This window comes from Rhinopithecus bieti, unplaced genomic scaffold (genome assembly GCF_001698545.2).
Source record: "Rhinopithecus bieti isolate Rb0 unplaced genomic scaffold, ASM169854v2 scaffold_74680, whole genome shotgun sequence".
NCBI classification, from domain to species: Eukaryota; Metazoa; Chordata; class Mammalia; order Primates; family Cercopithecidae; genus Rhinopithecus; species Rhinopithecus bieti.
Window position 1 is genome coordinate 590208 of NW_016828033.1, and position 13539 is coordinate 603746.

Genomic DNA, 13539 nt, shown 5'->3' on the forward strand with positions numbered 1-13539 from the left:
TTGTGTTTTTTTTTTTTTTTTTTTTTTTTTTGAGACAGAGTTTCACTCTTGTTGCCCAGGCTGGAGTGCAATGGCGCGATCTCACCGCAACCTCCGCCTCCTGGGTTCAAGCGATTCTCCTGTCTCAGCCTCCCGAGTAGCTGGGATTACAGGCATGTGCCACCATGCCTGGCTAATTTTGTATTTTTGGTAGAGATGGGGTTTCTCCATGTTGGTCAGGTTGGTCTCAAACTCCTGACCTCAGGTGATTCACCTGCTTCAGCCTCTCAAAGTGCTGAGATTACAGGCCTGAGCCACCGCGCCCAGTCTGTATGCCCTTTTTCTACCTTTGGAAGTTTTTTTTTTTTTGAGACAGAGTCTTGCTCTGTTGCCAAGGCTGGAGTGCAGTGGCACAATCTCAGCTCACTGCAACCTCCATCTCCTGGGTTCAAGCGATTCTCCTGCCTAAGTCTTCCGAGTAGCTGGGATTACAGGTGCCCGTCACCATGCCCAGCTAATTTTTGTATTTAGTAGAGATGGGGATTTCACCATCTTGGCCAGGCCGGTCTCAAACTCCTGACCTCCTGATCCACCCACCTCGGCCTCCCAAAGTGCTGGGATTACAGGTGTGAGCCACCGTGCCTGGCCTACCTTTGGAACTTTTAACTATGTTGTTTAGTACCTCTTCAAAAATGAAACAAAATAGGCCGGGCACGGTGGCTCACACCTGTAATCCCAGCACTTTGGGAGGCCGAGGTGGGTGGATCATGAGCCCAGGAGTTCAAGACCAGCCTGGCCAAGATAGTGAAACCCCGTCTCTACCAAAAACTACAAAAATTAGTCAAGTGCAGGGGTAGGCACCTGTAATCCCAGCTACTCGGGAGGCTGAGGCAGGAGAATCGCTTGAACCTGGGCAGCAGAGGTTGCAGTGAGCCGAGATCATGCCACTGCACTCCAGCCTGGCGACAGAGTGAGGGTCCATCTCAAAAAAAAAAAAAAAAAGAAAGAAAGAAAGAAAAGAAACAAAATAATTTAAAACAAAGCCCCAGCGGTCCAGAGAAAAAAGAGGGAAAAAGGAGCTCCTGGGGATATATAGATGGAGAAGGTGGAGAAGCAACTGCCAAAGAGGTAGTGGAAGAACTAGGATTGAGCCTGTTGTGACTACTGCCAGAGGAGGGGTTTCTAGGAGAGTATCACCAGTGGTCAGATATGGCCAGAGAGGAGGATGAGGAACAAGAAAGGCCCAGTGCCTTTTATGTGGCAGAAGCTTAAAACGTCTTTCGTGTATGGAAGATGACGACGGCAAGACCTCCCCCATGAGGGGAGCCATACACCACGAGCCTCCCTCCCCCAACCCAGCTAGTCCCATCAGCCCAACCCATCTGTGTGTTCCCTCCAGACGCCTACAGGGAATAGCTCAGAACAGACAGAAGCTGAAGCCAGGCTCCCGCCAGACTTGGGAGAGGTGAGGCCTGCTCCAAGAGCCACGCCATTCTCTCTTTCTCTGATCAAGGCACAGTAGAGCCATTGATCTTGGCTGGGGTGAGAGGTCAGCAGAGGGCATTGGGGCCTGAGCTGCCATGCCAGGTAAGGTCCCTTCTGTCCTCATGCATCTCTTAACCACTGCAATTTTGTCTTGGAGTCCATGTTCCCTTACCAGCCCCTGCCCAGCCCCTACTACTCCCACTCCCCTTTGCCCACAAGACCCCCTCATTGGCCCAGAGCATAGACTTGTGTGCTCTCCCCTGAGGGCCAGAGGAGTGGGGAGTCCTGCATCTGGAAATCTCTCCACTCTGGGCCTCTGCCTACAGAGGAGCTTTTAGGCCCTGCTGCATCTGATCCCCTCTAGAGAGAATGGAACAGGGGCTCTTCTCTTCTGAAAGACAGTCAGGGTTATGTGTGGAAGTCCTCTGGGTTAAACCCTCACTCTCAGGAAGTTCACACACATACATCTTTTTATTAATCTAACATAGTTTAAATCCACATCAATCTAAGTAAATTTTTCCTGGACATTTTAATCTTTCATCCACAAATGCAAGAAGACATTTTGTGGCCAGGCGCAGTGGCTCAAGCCTGTAATCCCAGCACTTTGGGAGGCCGAGACGGGCGGATTACGAGGTCAGGAGATCGAGACCATCCTGGCTAACACGGTGAAACCCCATCTCTACTAAAATACAAAAAACTAGCTGGGCGAGGTGGCGGGCGCCTGTAGTCCCAGCTACTCGGGAGGCTGAGGCAGGAGAATGGCGTAAACCCGGGAGGCGGAGCTTGCAGTGAGCTGAGATCTGGCCACTGCACTCCAGCCTGGGCGACAGAGCGAGACTCTATCTCAAAAAAAAAAAAAAAAAAAAAAAAAGATTTTGTTTCTCTCAAGTACTAAACATCTGCAATATGCCAATCACTGTGCTGGCCCCAATGGGGAAAACAAATACAAGTAAGACACAATCTCTGCCCCTCAAATAGCTTACAATTAAGCTGGGGAGATGGATGAGGTGGTACAGCACAAAACAGGCAAAACAGCAGCAAACAATACCACACTCTATCTAACTTGGGGCTACCTCATGTGCTCCAGGAATTCTGAATGGAAGAAACAGTAAATTTGGAAGACATATTTTAGAAACTGAGCCTTAAAGGATACGTAGGCTATAGATAGATGAGAGAAAGAAGGAAAAGCATTCCTTGTGCTCAAACTACATGAGCAAATGCCCAGAGGAGAAACAGTGGGCAGCCCACCACATGAGAACAAGGCCCTTCCTATAAAGAAGGCAGCAAAATTTGGGTGGATGGTGCAGTCGTCAAAGGACACAAACACCAGACAAGAGCATACTGCTTCTCAGGCCTTTATCATCTTGGTGACTCTCTGATGGATATGCTCAAGGTCCCTTTTCATCTATTTGAATATTGATGTCAAGTTTCCATAGCTTAGTGGCCTTGAAAACTCCAGATGTGAATGCAAATTCAGTAAGCCCTTGAATGCTTTTCAGTTAGTGCTCAGGATGTTTCCTGGATGGGGGTCTGTGGATGAAGTCACTCTTAACCTGTCTGGTTTGCTGAACTCAGCTACGCTATCCCAACTCTAAAACGAAGAATACCTGCCTTGTCGCAAAGTCATGAGGACTAAATAAAAGAGCAAAGATCTTTGTAATTTCTCAAGCATTATATAAAGGAGCAGTGGAAGTAGTAATGCCTTTTGCAACCTATGTCCCTTATTTAGGCATCAAAGCAGCTTGCTAAACTCTCAAAGCACAGCATCATCTGGAGATAAACATTTAAGTTATGGTCTACAAAGTCCAACATGCCTCCCATAGGACTAACAGGTAACCCTTTATAGGGTTTTGTTGTTTGGTGGAAGGTTGGGGGAAAGGGTGGTAACAGAGGGTGCTCTCAGCCAGTTGTGGTGGCTCACACCTATAATCCTAGCACTTTGGGAGGCCAAAGAGGGAGGATCACTTGAGCCCAGTAGTTCAAGACCAGCTGGACAACATAGCAAGACCCCATCTCTACAAAAAATACAAAACTTAGCTGGGCATAGTGGCACATACCTGTAGTCTCAGCTAATCAAGAGGATCATTTGAGCTCAGGAGGTTGAGGCTGCAGTGAGCTGTGATTGCACCACTGTACTCCAGCATGGGCAACAGAGCCAGACCCTGTCTCAAAACAAAACAAAACAGAGTGCCCTGGCATTTTTCCCCTGCCAGACAAAGCTAATGGTGTTAGGTACCTTGAAGGTACCTGTGAGGAGGGCTCATTTTGATTTTTCAAAACCGTCTGGTTAAAATCTAACTATATGGACAGAGCATGAAGAGATTGGGCTAGTGGGATTTGTTTTCCTGAAAACTAGGCAGGTTATATGTGACCCAAGACCTTGTGAGCGTGGGGCTTTAGCCCAGGAACAATTTATTTATTTAAAAATGAAGATTTAGGCCGGGCGCGGTGGCTCAAGCCTGTAATCCCAGCACTTTGGGAGGCCGAGACGGGCGGATCACGAGGTCAGGAGATCGAGACCATCCTGGCTAACACGGTGAAACCCCGTCTCTACTAAAATACAAAACTAGCCGGGCGAAGTGGCGGGCGCCTGTAGTCCCAGCTACTCCGGAGGCTGAGGCAGGAGAATGGCGTAAACCCGGGAGGCGGAGCTTGCAGTGAGCTGAGATCCGGCCACTGCACTCCAGCCCCGGCAACAGAGTGAGACTCTGCCTCAAAAAAAAAAATAAATAAATAAATAAAAAATAAAAATGAAGATTTATTTTCACCATTGCACCGCCCTTGCTTTGCCCCATAAACCTTGAGCTCTGAAGTTGGGGAGAATGAAGTCAGCTAGAAAACCGAGCGAGTAGGCATCCAAAGGAATGAAAATACTGAGGACAGTAATAAGCCAAGTTCCAAACCCTTCTCAATGAATTCTCACAACATCCCTATGAGATAGGTGTTACTATTGCCTTTTTACAGATGAAGTGTGAGAGAAGTGAAGGAACTTACCCAAGCTTATTCAGCTAGTTTGTGAGGGAAGAAGGATCTGAACCATGCGGTGTGGTTCCAGAGTGTGACACTCAGCTACAGGGTGAAGGTCCCCTAGCTTGCTTATGCTCAGGAGTTGAGAGGAGGCAAATTCTTAGCACCACTAATTCTAAGCAAATAGGCTTCCTGATGCCTGAAAGCTGACTGAAACTCTCATCCTTTCTGGAACGTTGGCAAGTTTGACAGGTCTCCGATTGTCAAGGTCATTGTTCCCCCTTTCTACAATCTGGCACTGACTGGCTCCTTTCCAGTCTTCAGGCACCTCATCCATCTACCCATTGCTCTCAAAAATAACTGCTTAATGGCTTTCCAGCAACTCCAGCCAACTTCTTACAGGCTCTTGAGAGCAGATCATCTGAACAACTAATAGACTTCATCCAACTTTCTGAAGTGATCTTTGATCAGCTCTTTCCTTGCCCCCATCTTCCCACATAATCTAAGTTGGTTGGTCTGCTTCACCTCACTTTCACAGAGCTCTCTCAACCAAGGACATACCAGAGAGCAAACCAGTCCTGGATATAAAGCCCAAAAGTTAGAAGAGAAGGGAAAGGATGTCTGAAGCTAGAAGATTCAGATATGCAGCTTCTCAGACCGGAATTCCTTTCCTGCATCCAGCTCGTGACTATTGCCTTCACCTGGTTGCCATGGAAGCATCAGTTTCTGGTGGATGGCAAGCAGCACTTTAGAAAGAAAGTATCACAGGCTACCATGGTAACATCAAAAAGAGTAAAGCTGCATCTTCTCTCCTTGTGGAGTGAGGAAGGAATGGATGAGGCTCCTGGGAAAAGCGTCCTAGAAGGGGCAGCCTTTGGAAAGCTTGGTGCTGACTTTAACACAGAGAACATTCATTCAATTCTACAGACATTTAATATGTGCAAGGCAAAGCAAGCATGAGAAAGACATCTAAGTCTGGTCTCACCAGGCTGTAACCATCAAGTAATGCAGTTTTCAATAAAATAATTTTTACTGAAATTATTTTATTTACTAAATAAAAGTAGAGTAAGATGACCCACAAGAGGACAAAGAATACTGAAAAGAGAGATTAACTCCACCTAGGAAAGCTTCAAGGTCTTCAAGGACAGGACTTTTATCAGCAGAAGGAGGAAAGGAAGAGAAATGCCTGGCAGGATGGATCACTTCCATGCCTCTAGCAAGATACTGAGCCTACAGTAGGTCTGGCCTCAAGCTGCTTCAAGATAAGGTCTGAGGCTGGCTTCACAATGCACATGTCCATGCTATCTCCCAGGGCCCTTGTAGCAGAAAAAGAGCACCTTCAAGGTTCACCCACAAACACTGTCACTCAAGATAAGCAAAGACATGGCAGTGGAAAAATTCTGAGTCTACTGAGAGCTATGGGTGCAGGGATAGGAAATGTGACACTTCCTGACTCCAAGGCCTTGTCTTCCGCGGTGGTGCTGAGAGGCAGGTAAGGTTAAGATCAAGGGATCTGAAGCCAGAGTACTTGGATTGGAATCCCTAACTTGCTAACTTTGTGCTTATGGGGAAAATTATTTAACCTATTTGGATATGCTTCCTTGTTTACAAAGTAAAGATAATAAACTACTTTAGAGGATTGTTGTGAGGATTTGGTGACTTAATACACATAAAATGATTAGAACACCTAACCTACAACCAACCTTGCATAAATGTTAACAATGACCATTATGCCACCTTTTGTCACCTCACCTTTCAGAGTCTCTTTTCACTGTCCAAGTGTTGCTGCCTGATTTTAACTAAAGCCTTTCCATTACAGGGAAAAGAGGGACTGTGATATAATTCCATCCTTTCAAGTTTTGTTTTTTTTTTTTTTTTTTTTGAGACGGAGTCTTGCTCTGTCACCCAGGCTGGAGTACAGTGGCCAGATCTCTGCTCACTGCAAGTTCTGCCTCCCGGGTTTATGCCATTCTCCTGCCTCAGCCTCCCGAGTAGCTGGGACTACAGGCACCCGCCACCTCCCCTGGCTAGTTTTTTGTATTTTTAGTAGAGACGGGGTTTCACTGTGTTAGCCAGGATGATCTCGATCTCCTGACCTCATGATCTGCCCGTCTCGGCCTTCCAAAGTGCTGGGATTACAGGCGTGAGCCACCGCGCCTGGCCCCATCCTTCCAAGTTTTTACTCAATTCCCTTCATCATATGCTCCAGGACTAAAGGTTCACAGGTCAAGCCTCTGCTTCTACTGGTAAATCCTATCTAGGGGGTTGTTAGGAGTCTGAGGAAGCAGGCAGAATTCCTGTGTCAAGAGCACAGCAGTTTAAAGAACAGGGAAGAAATGCCCCCACCTTAGAGAATATAGAAGCATAGACTGGAAGCCAAAAATCAGGTGAGAATCTTTTCTAGAACTGAGGACTGGTAGGGAAATTCTAACTATGCTGGGCAAAGGATCTGGGTCACAATGTCACCCCTACCCTGCCAGCCACCATGTGCAGGTAGATGTTGAGGGAAGTTTCTTTTACCTTAAGCTGGGTCCAGAGTCTGTTCATTGCCCACTTCTCTCCACTCTAACCACTACGTATGGAGGGATGAGTAACAAGAAGGCACTGAGTCACATACTGACACCAACTGTCACTCACTAGATACCATCACCTTATATGGAGTAAGACTGGAAATTGTCTTAGATATTTCCTTATTTCCAACATTGTCTCTCTCCCAGCAAGAGGCTACGTGAGGAACTAACAAGAAGAAAGAACTGAGGTGGAAGGATCCGAGTGTAGGAAGGTCAAAGTAGCTAGGGATGGAAACATAAGGAAACCAAGCAGATGAAGGCAGGGAGGCAAGGCCTGTGGATATTTATAATAGTCTGAAGGAGCCAAGCCAGCCCTGAGAAGATCCAGTTCATGGCCTCAGAATGACTAATAAAAATGGTACCCACTGCACTTCTCAAGATACATTAGAAGCCAAATCAATAACTGTAGGGGTGCTGGGTCATAGCCAGCAGCTTTTACCTAAAAATAGTGCATCCTCCTTCCCTTCCCCAGGTCCAGAAAGCAAACTAGGATCAGATGGGGGAAGGGATGGGGTGGTAACCAGGAGAACAGCAACATCAGCTAAGATCTAGGCCTGGAAGAATAAGAAATGCTGTGATTTGAATGTGTCCCCCAAAAGTTCACATTGGAAATTTGACTCCCAATGCAACAGTGTTGAAGATGGGGCTTAATACAAGGTGACTGAGTCACAAGGACAGAGCCCTCATGAACAGATTAATGTTACTATCACAGAGCAGGTTATCACGAGAGAGGGCTGTTACAAAGCAAGTTTGGCTCATGGTCCCTTTGTCTCATGTACTTGTTTCTACCTTGTGCCCTTCTGCCACGGGATGACCCTCACCAGATGCAGGAACCATGCTCTTGGAATTCCCAGCCTCTAGAACTGTGAGAAATACCCTTTTCTTTTCTTTTTTTTTTTTTTTTTTTGAGATGGAATCTCGCTCTTTTGCCCAGGCTGGAGTTCAGTGGCGCAATCTCAGCTCACTACAACCTCCACCTCCTGGGTTCAAGTGATTCTCCTGTCTCACCCTCCCGACTAGCTGGGATTACAGGCGCCCACCACCATGCCCAGCTAATTTTTGTATTTTTAGTAGAGACAGTTTCACCATGTTGGCCAGGCTGGTCTCAAACTCCTGACCTCGTGATCCGCCCACCTCGGCCTCCCAAAGTGTTGGGATTACAGGCGTGAGCCACCGCACCCAGCCTACACTTCTTTTCTTTATAAATTACTCAGTCTGTGGTATTGTTATAGAAGCAGTGAACAGACTTGGGAGCTAGAGTTCCACTGGCCATTTATGACTCAAGCAGGCTTCAAGTATGTAAGTGATTTTGTGTTAAAAGCAACCCCAGAGGCTAACATCACTGGCTTAGAAGTCTGAGAGCTGACAAATTAAAACCTAACAGCAATTATCCATATTTTTAGCATAAGAAAGTCTTAGCATTTTGTTGCCATAGAGATCAAAAAAGGAGCCCCACAGAGCCCTGCCCCTGAATTCAGGCCTTCTCCTTTCATTTGGTCCCTAAGCTGGGTGAGACAGCCTCTCCCACCTCCTTATTATTAAGGCAGTGGTAGGTGCACCTTCCCTTTCACAGAGGTATTTCTGGAATACTCGGTTCCCTAGAATTCACTGGTCCCAGGTCTGTGTTATCCCAGGCAGAGTCATATGGAAAGCAAGGGTTGCGGTGGCTGACGGGTTGCGGTGACTGACAGACGAACAATAGCAGACATCAGGTCAGGGGAACCTGCTGTTAAACAAGACCCAAACCCCTTTGGATATTGGACTGGAATTGCTACTACAAAGAGCGTCAAAGGTAGGTACAAAGGCCAATAAAGAATGCTCAGCTTAGCTCTGGTACTTAAATCTTCAAGATCACAACACCCCCCACTAGAAAAAAAAGAGTGTAGAATGTAGTACTGTCATAGTGCCATCTGCTGGAAAGATAAGATCTGTCATTAGGCACAGAAAAGGAGCCTGTTAAGTCTTAAGTCTGTCCCAGTGCTGCAACTTGGCTGTTTGGGTAATTCTGTCCAGTGGGTAGTTGGGATGGAGATAGTTAAGATGAAGAGAGATGGAGAAGACAACCATAGGATCAAGAGTGTAATGCAGATACAGAATGGGAACCCCACCCAGGTGTGAGTTTTCACTCTTTCTAAAGGTGGTTAAATAAATAAAAGAAACACAATGGTGTTACTAATGTTTTATATCCCTAGAAACATCATGAGTTGGGCTCATGAGAAGTTGTCAGAGAGATACATAACAAAGACCACACACAAATGGGCAACAGCCGCCACGAGGAGGCGGCTTGCCTTTTGTACAAAGTTTATATATATATATATATGTATATATATTTATGTACACAGACACAAGGGTATAAAATCCAGTGAGAAGGGCTCACACATGCCCAGGTAGGGGATGGGAGCAGCTTTAATTGCCAGGGTTGAGGCCACAGTAGAAGCACACAGGAAGTGGTAGAGAGTAGCAGCCTCCCTCCATCCTCCCACCCTGGGACAAAAGGAGGAAATGGGAGGGAGGACAAATATACATATGAAGATGGAAGATACTGGAAAGGTACGCTCCACCTTTTACTAAATTTCTGAAAGCCCCTAAATGCCTGGCAGGATGGATCACTCCCATGCCTCCTAGCAAGATGCTGAGCCTACAGCAGGTCTTGCCTCAAGCTACTTCAAGCTAAGGTCTGAGGCTGGCTTCTCAATGCACATGTCCATGCTATCTCCCAGGGCTCCTGTAGCAGAAAGAGCACCTTCAAGGTTCACCCACAAACTCAGTCCTCTTGATTCCGAGGTCCTAAGGTTTTCCTTGACAGACTAAAGGGTAAAGGTACAGGAAAAGGAGAGAGGCCAGTTCCTTCAGTTAATGCCCTATGGCCTTCCCAATGGGGGAGGAATTGAGGAATCACTAAGGTGTTGGAAAGGGCAAGAAGGTAATCTCAGAGACGATACACATGGAGAAACAGGTATTCAATGCAGGTGTGGATTCTGTTCTCTTCAACTGGGGGCTTTGCTCAACAGAATCCATTTCCAGTGGAGCCATGGGCAGGAGCTCTTCTTGGTACCTTAAGGGTGGCCCCAATTTCCTCAGAGACAATGTCCATACCCTCAGGATGGCTTGGTCCACAAAATGAAGAAACGGGGCCATGGAAGAGTAGATGTGAAGTGGCAGGATCCAGAGGCACAAGGTGCCACTGATTTACCTGTGGAAAGAAGAGGTAAATGGGAATTCAAAGGATAAAGAATAATCAAAGACTAGAATGAGCGAGGCCCTGAGACTCACATGGTCTGGGGGGTAAAGAGGCTGGACAGCTGGAGGCACTGGGAGGCAAGGTTCAGGGCTGGACTCAGAGCTAGAACAAAGAGAGGCAGAGTGAGTGAGCAAGCACAGCGCACTCCTTCTTTCCAGACCCCCAAACCTTCCCTTCCTTTTCCATGTCCAAGACTACCAGTCAGAGCTGCTGGATTCAGGGCCCCCAAGGGAACTGCTCCATTCAGTTGCAAGGCAGCAGCTTGGGCAGCAGCGGCAGCAGCAGCGGCGGCAGCAGCAGTGGTTGGCAGTTGGATTCCAGAGCCTAAAAGGAAAAGGTGGGATTAAGCCCCAACCCTTGATCTAAAATTCAACCCCCTATTCTTCACCTTGTGGAGATATTTTACCTTCTGCCAGTTTTGCCATGAGCTGCAAACGTCCACCTGCCGATCCCGGATCCAGCTCCTGGTCCCCATCAGGGAAAGTGATGTCTGTGCCACCATCCAGTCGCTCAGTCACATGGCCAACCCTCATAGGTCGACCAGCAAGCTCAAAGCCATTCAACTGTTCCAGGGCCCGCCGGGCACACTCAGAATCAGAGAACTATAAGAAACCCAGGCCATGTTAGCCACCTCCTCACCAAAGACATGCTCTCAAAGCCCCAGTAACACTCCCTAGTCCTACTATCCCAGGAAAATTGTATGCTCACTGAGGTACAAACTTTTCTTTCCCAGAAAATATGACCTATGCCCATCACCTCAAAATGGTTCTCTGAAAAGGACCTTTTCCAACGAACTCAATGGCAGTCACTTTTCAATCTTCCAGCTCCATTAAGAATCTAATAATGCAAAAGTTTATTATTGTAGGAAATCTAGCCTGACAAGTTATTTCACAAATGGGTATATCAAATGGAAGACAGGCTAAGAGCCAAGGCTCCTGGGCTTTTAATTCAGTTCTCTGTACTAGTAAGTTTTAGTTCTTTTTTTTTGGGGGGGATGGAGTCCCACTCTGTCACTGAGGCTAGAGTGTGGTGGCACCATGTCAGCTCACTGCAACTTCCGTCTCCTGGGTTCAAGCAGTTCTCCTGCCTCAGCCTACCGAGTAGCTGGAATTACAGGCTCCCACCACCACACCCAGCTAGTTTTTTTATTTTTGTTTTTTTAGTAGAGATGGGGTTTCACCATGTTGGCCAGGCTGGTCTTGAACTCCTGACCTCAGGCAATTTACCTACCTTGGCCTCCCAAACTGCTGGGATTACAGGCATGAGCCACCGTGCCCGGCCAAGTTTTAGTTCTTAGTCAAGTATTAGGAATCTGGAACTACTAATTCCAGGCTTAGGAGGGAACACACCCTAGTGCTGACAGCAAGGCAGCAAGCACACCCCGACATACACACCAGAGCTGCTGACTAAGTGACCTGCTGACCAGAAGGCCTTTACTCTCTAGTCCCTTTTATCAGCAGCACCCAGCAACACCCTGGTACAAAGAGGATTCCCAGTCTGCTGTTTGTGTAAGTGTCAAGGTTGTTGACCTAAAAGGCAACAACACAAGGGCAAAAATGCCCCACAGAAGCCTTTCCATATCTCAGTCACATAGAGAGCTAGAAAAGGTTACAAAAGTCACTTGCCACCACAGAATTTTCAACACCACAGCTAGCTCTATTTAGCTAGCTAGCAGTATTACCTGCCTTAGGGCCTGGCATGTGGTACTGACAGTCCTAGGCAGGTGTTATACACGGCTTGCCTTTACTGGGTATTTTTGAGGTGAGTAATTCCAAAGATAGAATACAACCTACTGCCCTGTGCCCTGTGGGTAACTGTGGGGGTGTATGTTGCCTGGTTTAAGCCCAGAAAATATAAGCTTCTATCAGATTTTGTGGCTGGTGGCCAGTTCTCAGCCTGGAGTCACACGGGGCTGGAAGAACCAGTTATAGGAATTGGCAACAATTTTGTTGGAACGTTAGGAAAAGGTGAAACTCGCCCATAATTAGGTGGCCTCACTATTCTCTCCATAGTGCTACAATAATAACTGATCCTTCTCAGTGCAGAAATTGCTTCAAATGGGGTAGCACCAGAGGGAAGCATAATTTCCTATTCTCACCCCTGTTATGAGAAACATCAGCTCTATAAAGCATGTCTTTAAAAGCCCATACTTAATTCCCTCACACTCCCAACCTTTTAGCTGCAGCCTGGTTACTATTACCCAAAGAGCCAAGTTGCAGCACCAGGGAAGCTGCTTGAACTCCTGGACACCCCCATACCAGGGCCACTGACAGAATGTAGGAGCAAAGCCAAGATCTCAAGCAATGCACTCATCTCAAGGGGTAGAAGGCTAGTCCAAGCTTCGGGTACCAGGGTTTATGGGTCATTTAGACAGTTCCTAAAGGAGGAGGATGAAGCTAAGCTGCAAAATCAGACAAGTGGACAAACCCAAACTAAAATAAAAAAATTAAAAGACTAGAGACTCACCGTGATGAAACCATAACCTTTAGAGCGGCCTGTATCTGAGTCCTTCATCAGGACAATATTATCAATCTGTAGTAGAATAGCGGAAATTATTAGTAAATTTTTGACTAGTCCGTATCTTCAATCTTTCCTACCCAGATTTTTTTTTTTTTAAAGACAGAGTCTTACTCTGTTGCCCAGGCTGGAATGCAGTGGTGCAATCATTAATTTTTGTATTTTTAGCAGAGATGGGGTCTCACCACGTTGGCCAGGCTGGTCTTGAACTCCTGGGCTCAAATGATCCACCAGCCTCAGCTTCCCAAAGTTCTGGGATTACAGGAGTGAGCCATGATGATCCGCCAATATTTCTAGCTTTCTACCCAACAAATTACATATCTTTTTATTATTTTTTTTTGGCGATAGGGTCTCACTCTGCTGCCCAAAATGGAGGGCAGTGGCACAATCATGGCTTACTGTAGCCTTGATCTCCTAGGTTCAAGCAATCTTCCCACCTTAGCCTCCCAAGTACCTGGGACTACAGGCATAGGCCACCACACCCAGCTAATTTTTTATTTTTTGTAAAGATGAGGTTTTGCTAGGTTGCCCAGGCTGCTCTCAAATTCTCAGGTGCAAGTGATCCTCCTGCCTCAGCCTCCCAAAGTGTTGGGATTATAGAGTGAGCCACAGTGCCTGGCACAAACCTTCTTTTAAAAAGAAACAGTAGGGTGCAGTGGCTCACTCCTGTAATCCTAGCACTTTGGAAAGCCGACATGGGCAGGCAACGTGGCAAAACCCCGTCTCCACAAAAAATACAAAAATTAGCAGGGTGTAGTGAGCCTCAAAAAAAAAAAAAAA

The 13539-nt window shown here is 46.7% G+C and overlaps 1 protein-coding gene across 5 annotated transcripts in view; it reads right to left on the minus strand.

Moving 5' to 3' along the window:
• Positions 1 to 9168: 9168 nt before the first annotated feature.
• The window catches only part of RBM23 (RNA binding motif protein 23), a 21909-nt gene continuing 17538 nt past the window's right edge, over positions 9169 to 13539 (minus strand). For 3 of the 5 annotated variants that reach the window (XM_017864232.1, XM_017864233.1, XM_017864231.1), the window contains 5 exons: positions 12709 to 12774; positions 10649 to 10844; positions 10441 to 10566; positions 10275 to 10344; positions 9169 to 10194 (listed from right to left, as the gene is read on the minus strand). In XM_017864232.1, coding sequence (XP_017719721.1) covers positions 10191 to 10194; positions 10275 to 10344; positions 10441 to 10566; positions 10649 to 10844; positions 12709 to 12774 — 462 coding nt within the window. In that variant the 3' untranslated portion in view covers positions 9169 to 10190. Of the gene's footprint in view, positions 10195 to 10270; positions 10345 to 10440; positions 10567 to 10648; positions 10845 to 12708; positions 12775 to 13539 lie in introns of those variants that run through there. The other 2 variants (XM_017864230.1, XM_017864229.1) reach the window with 1 other exon arrangement.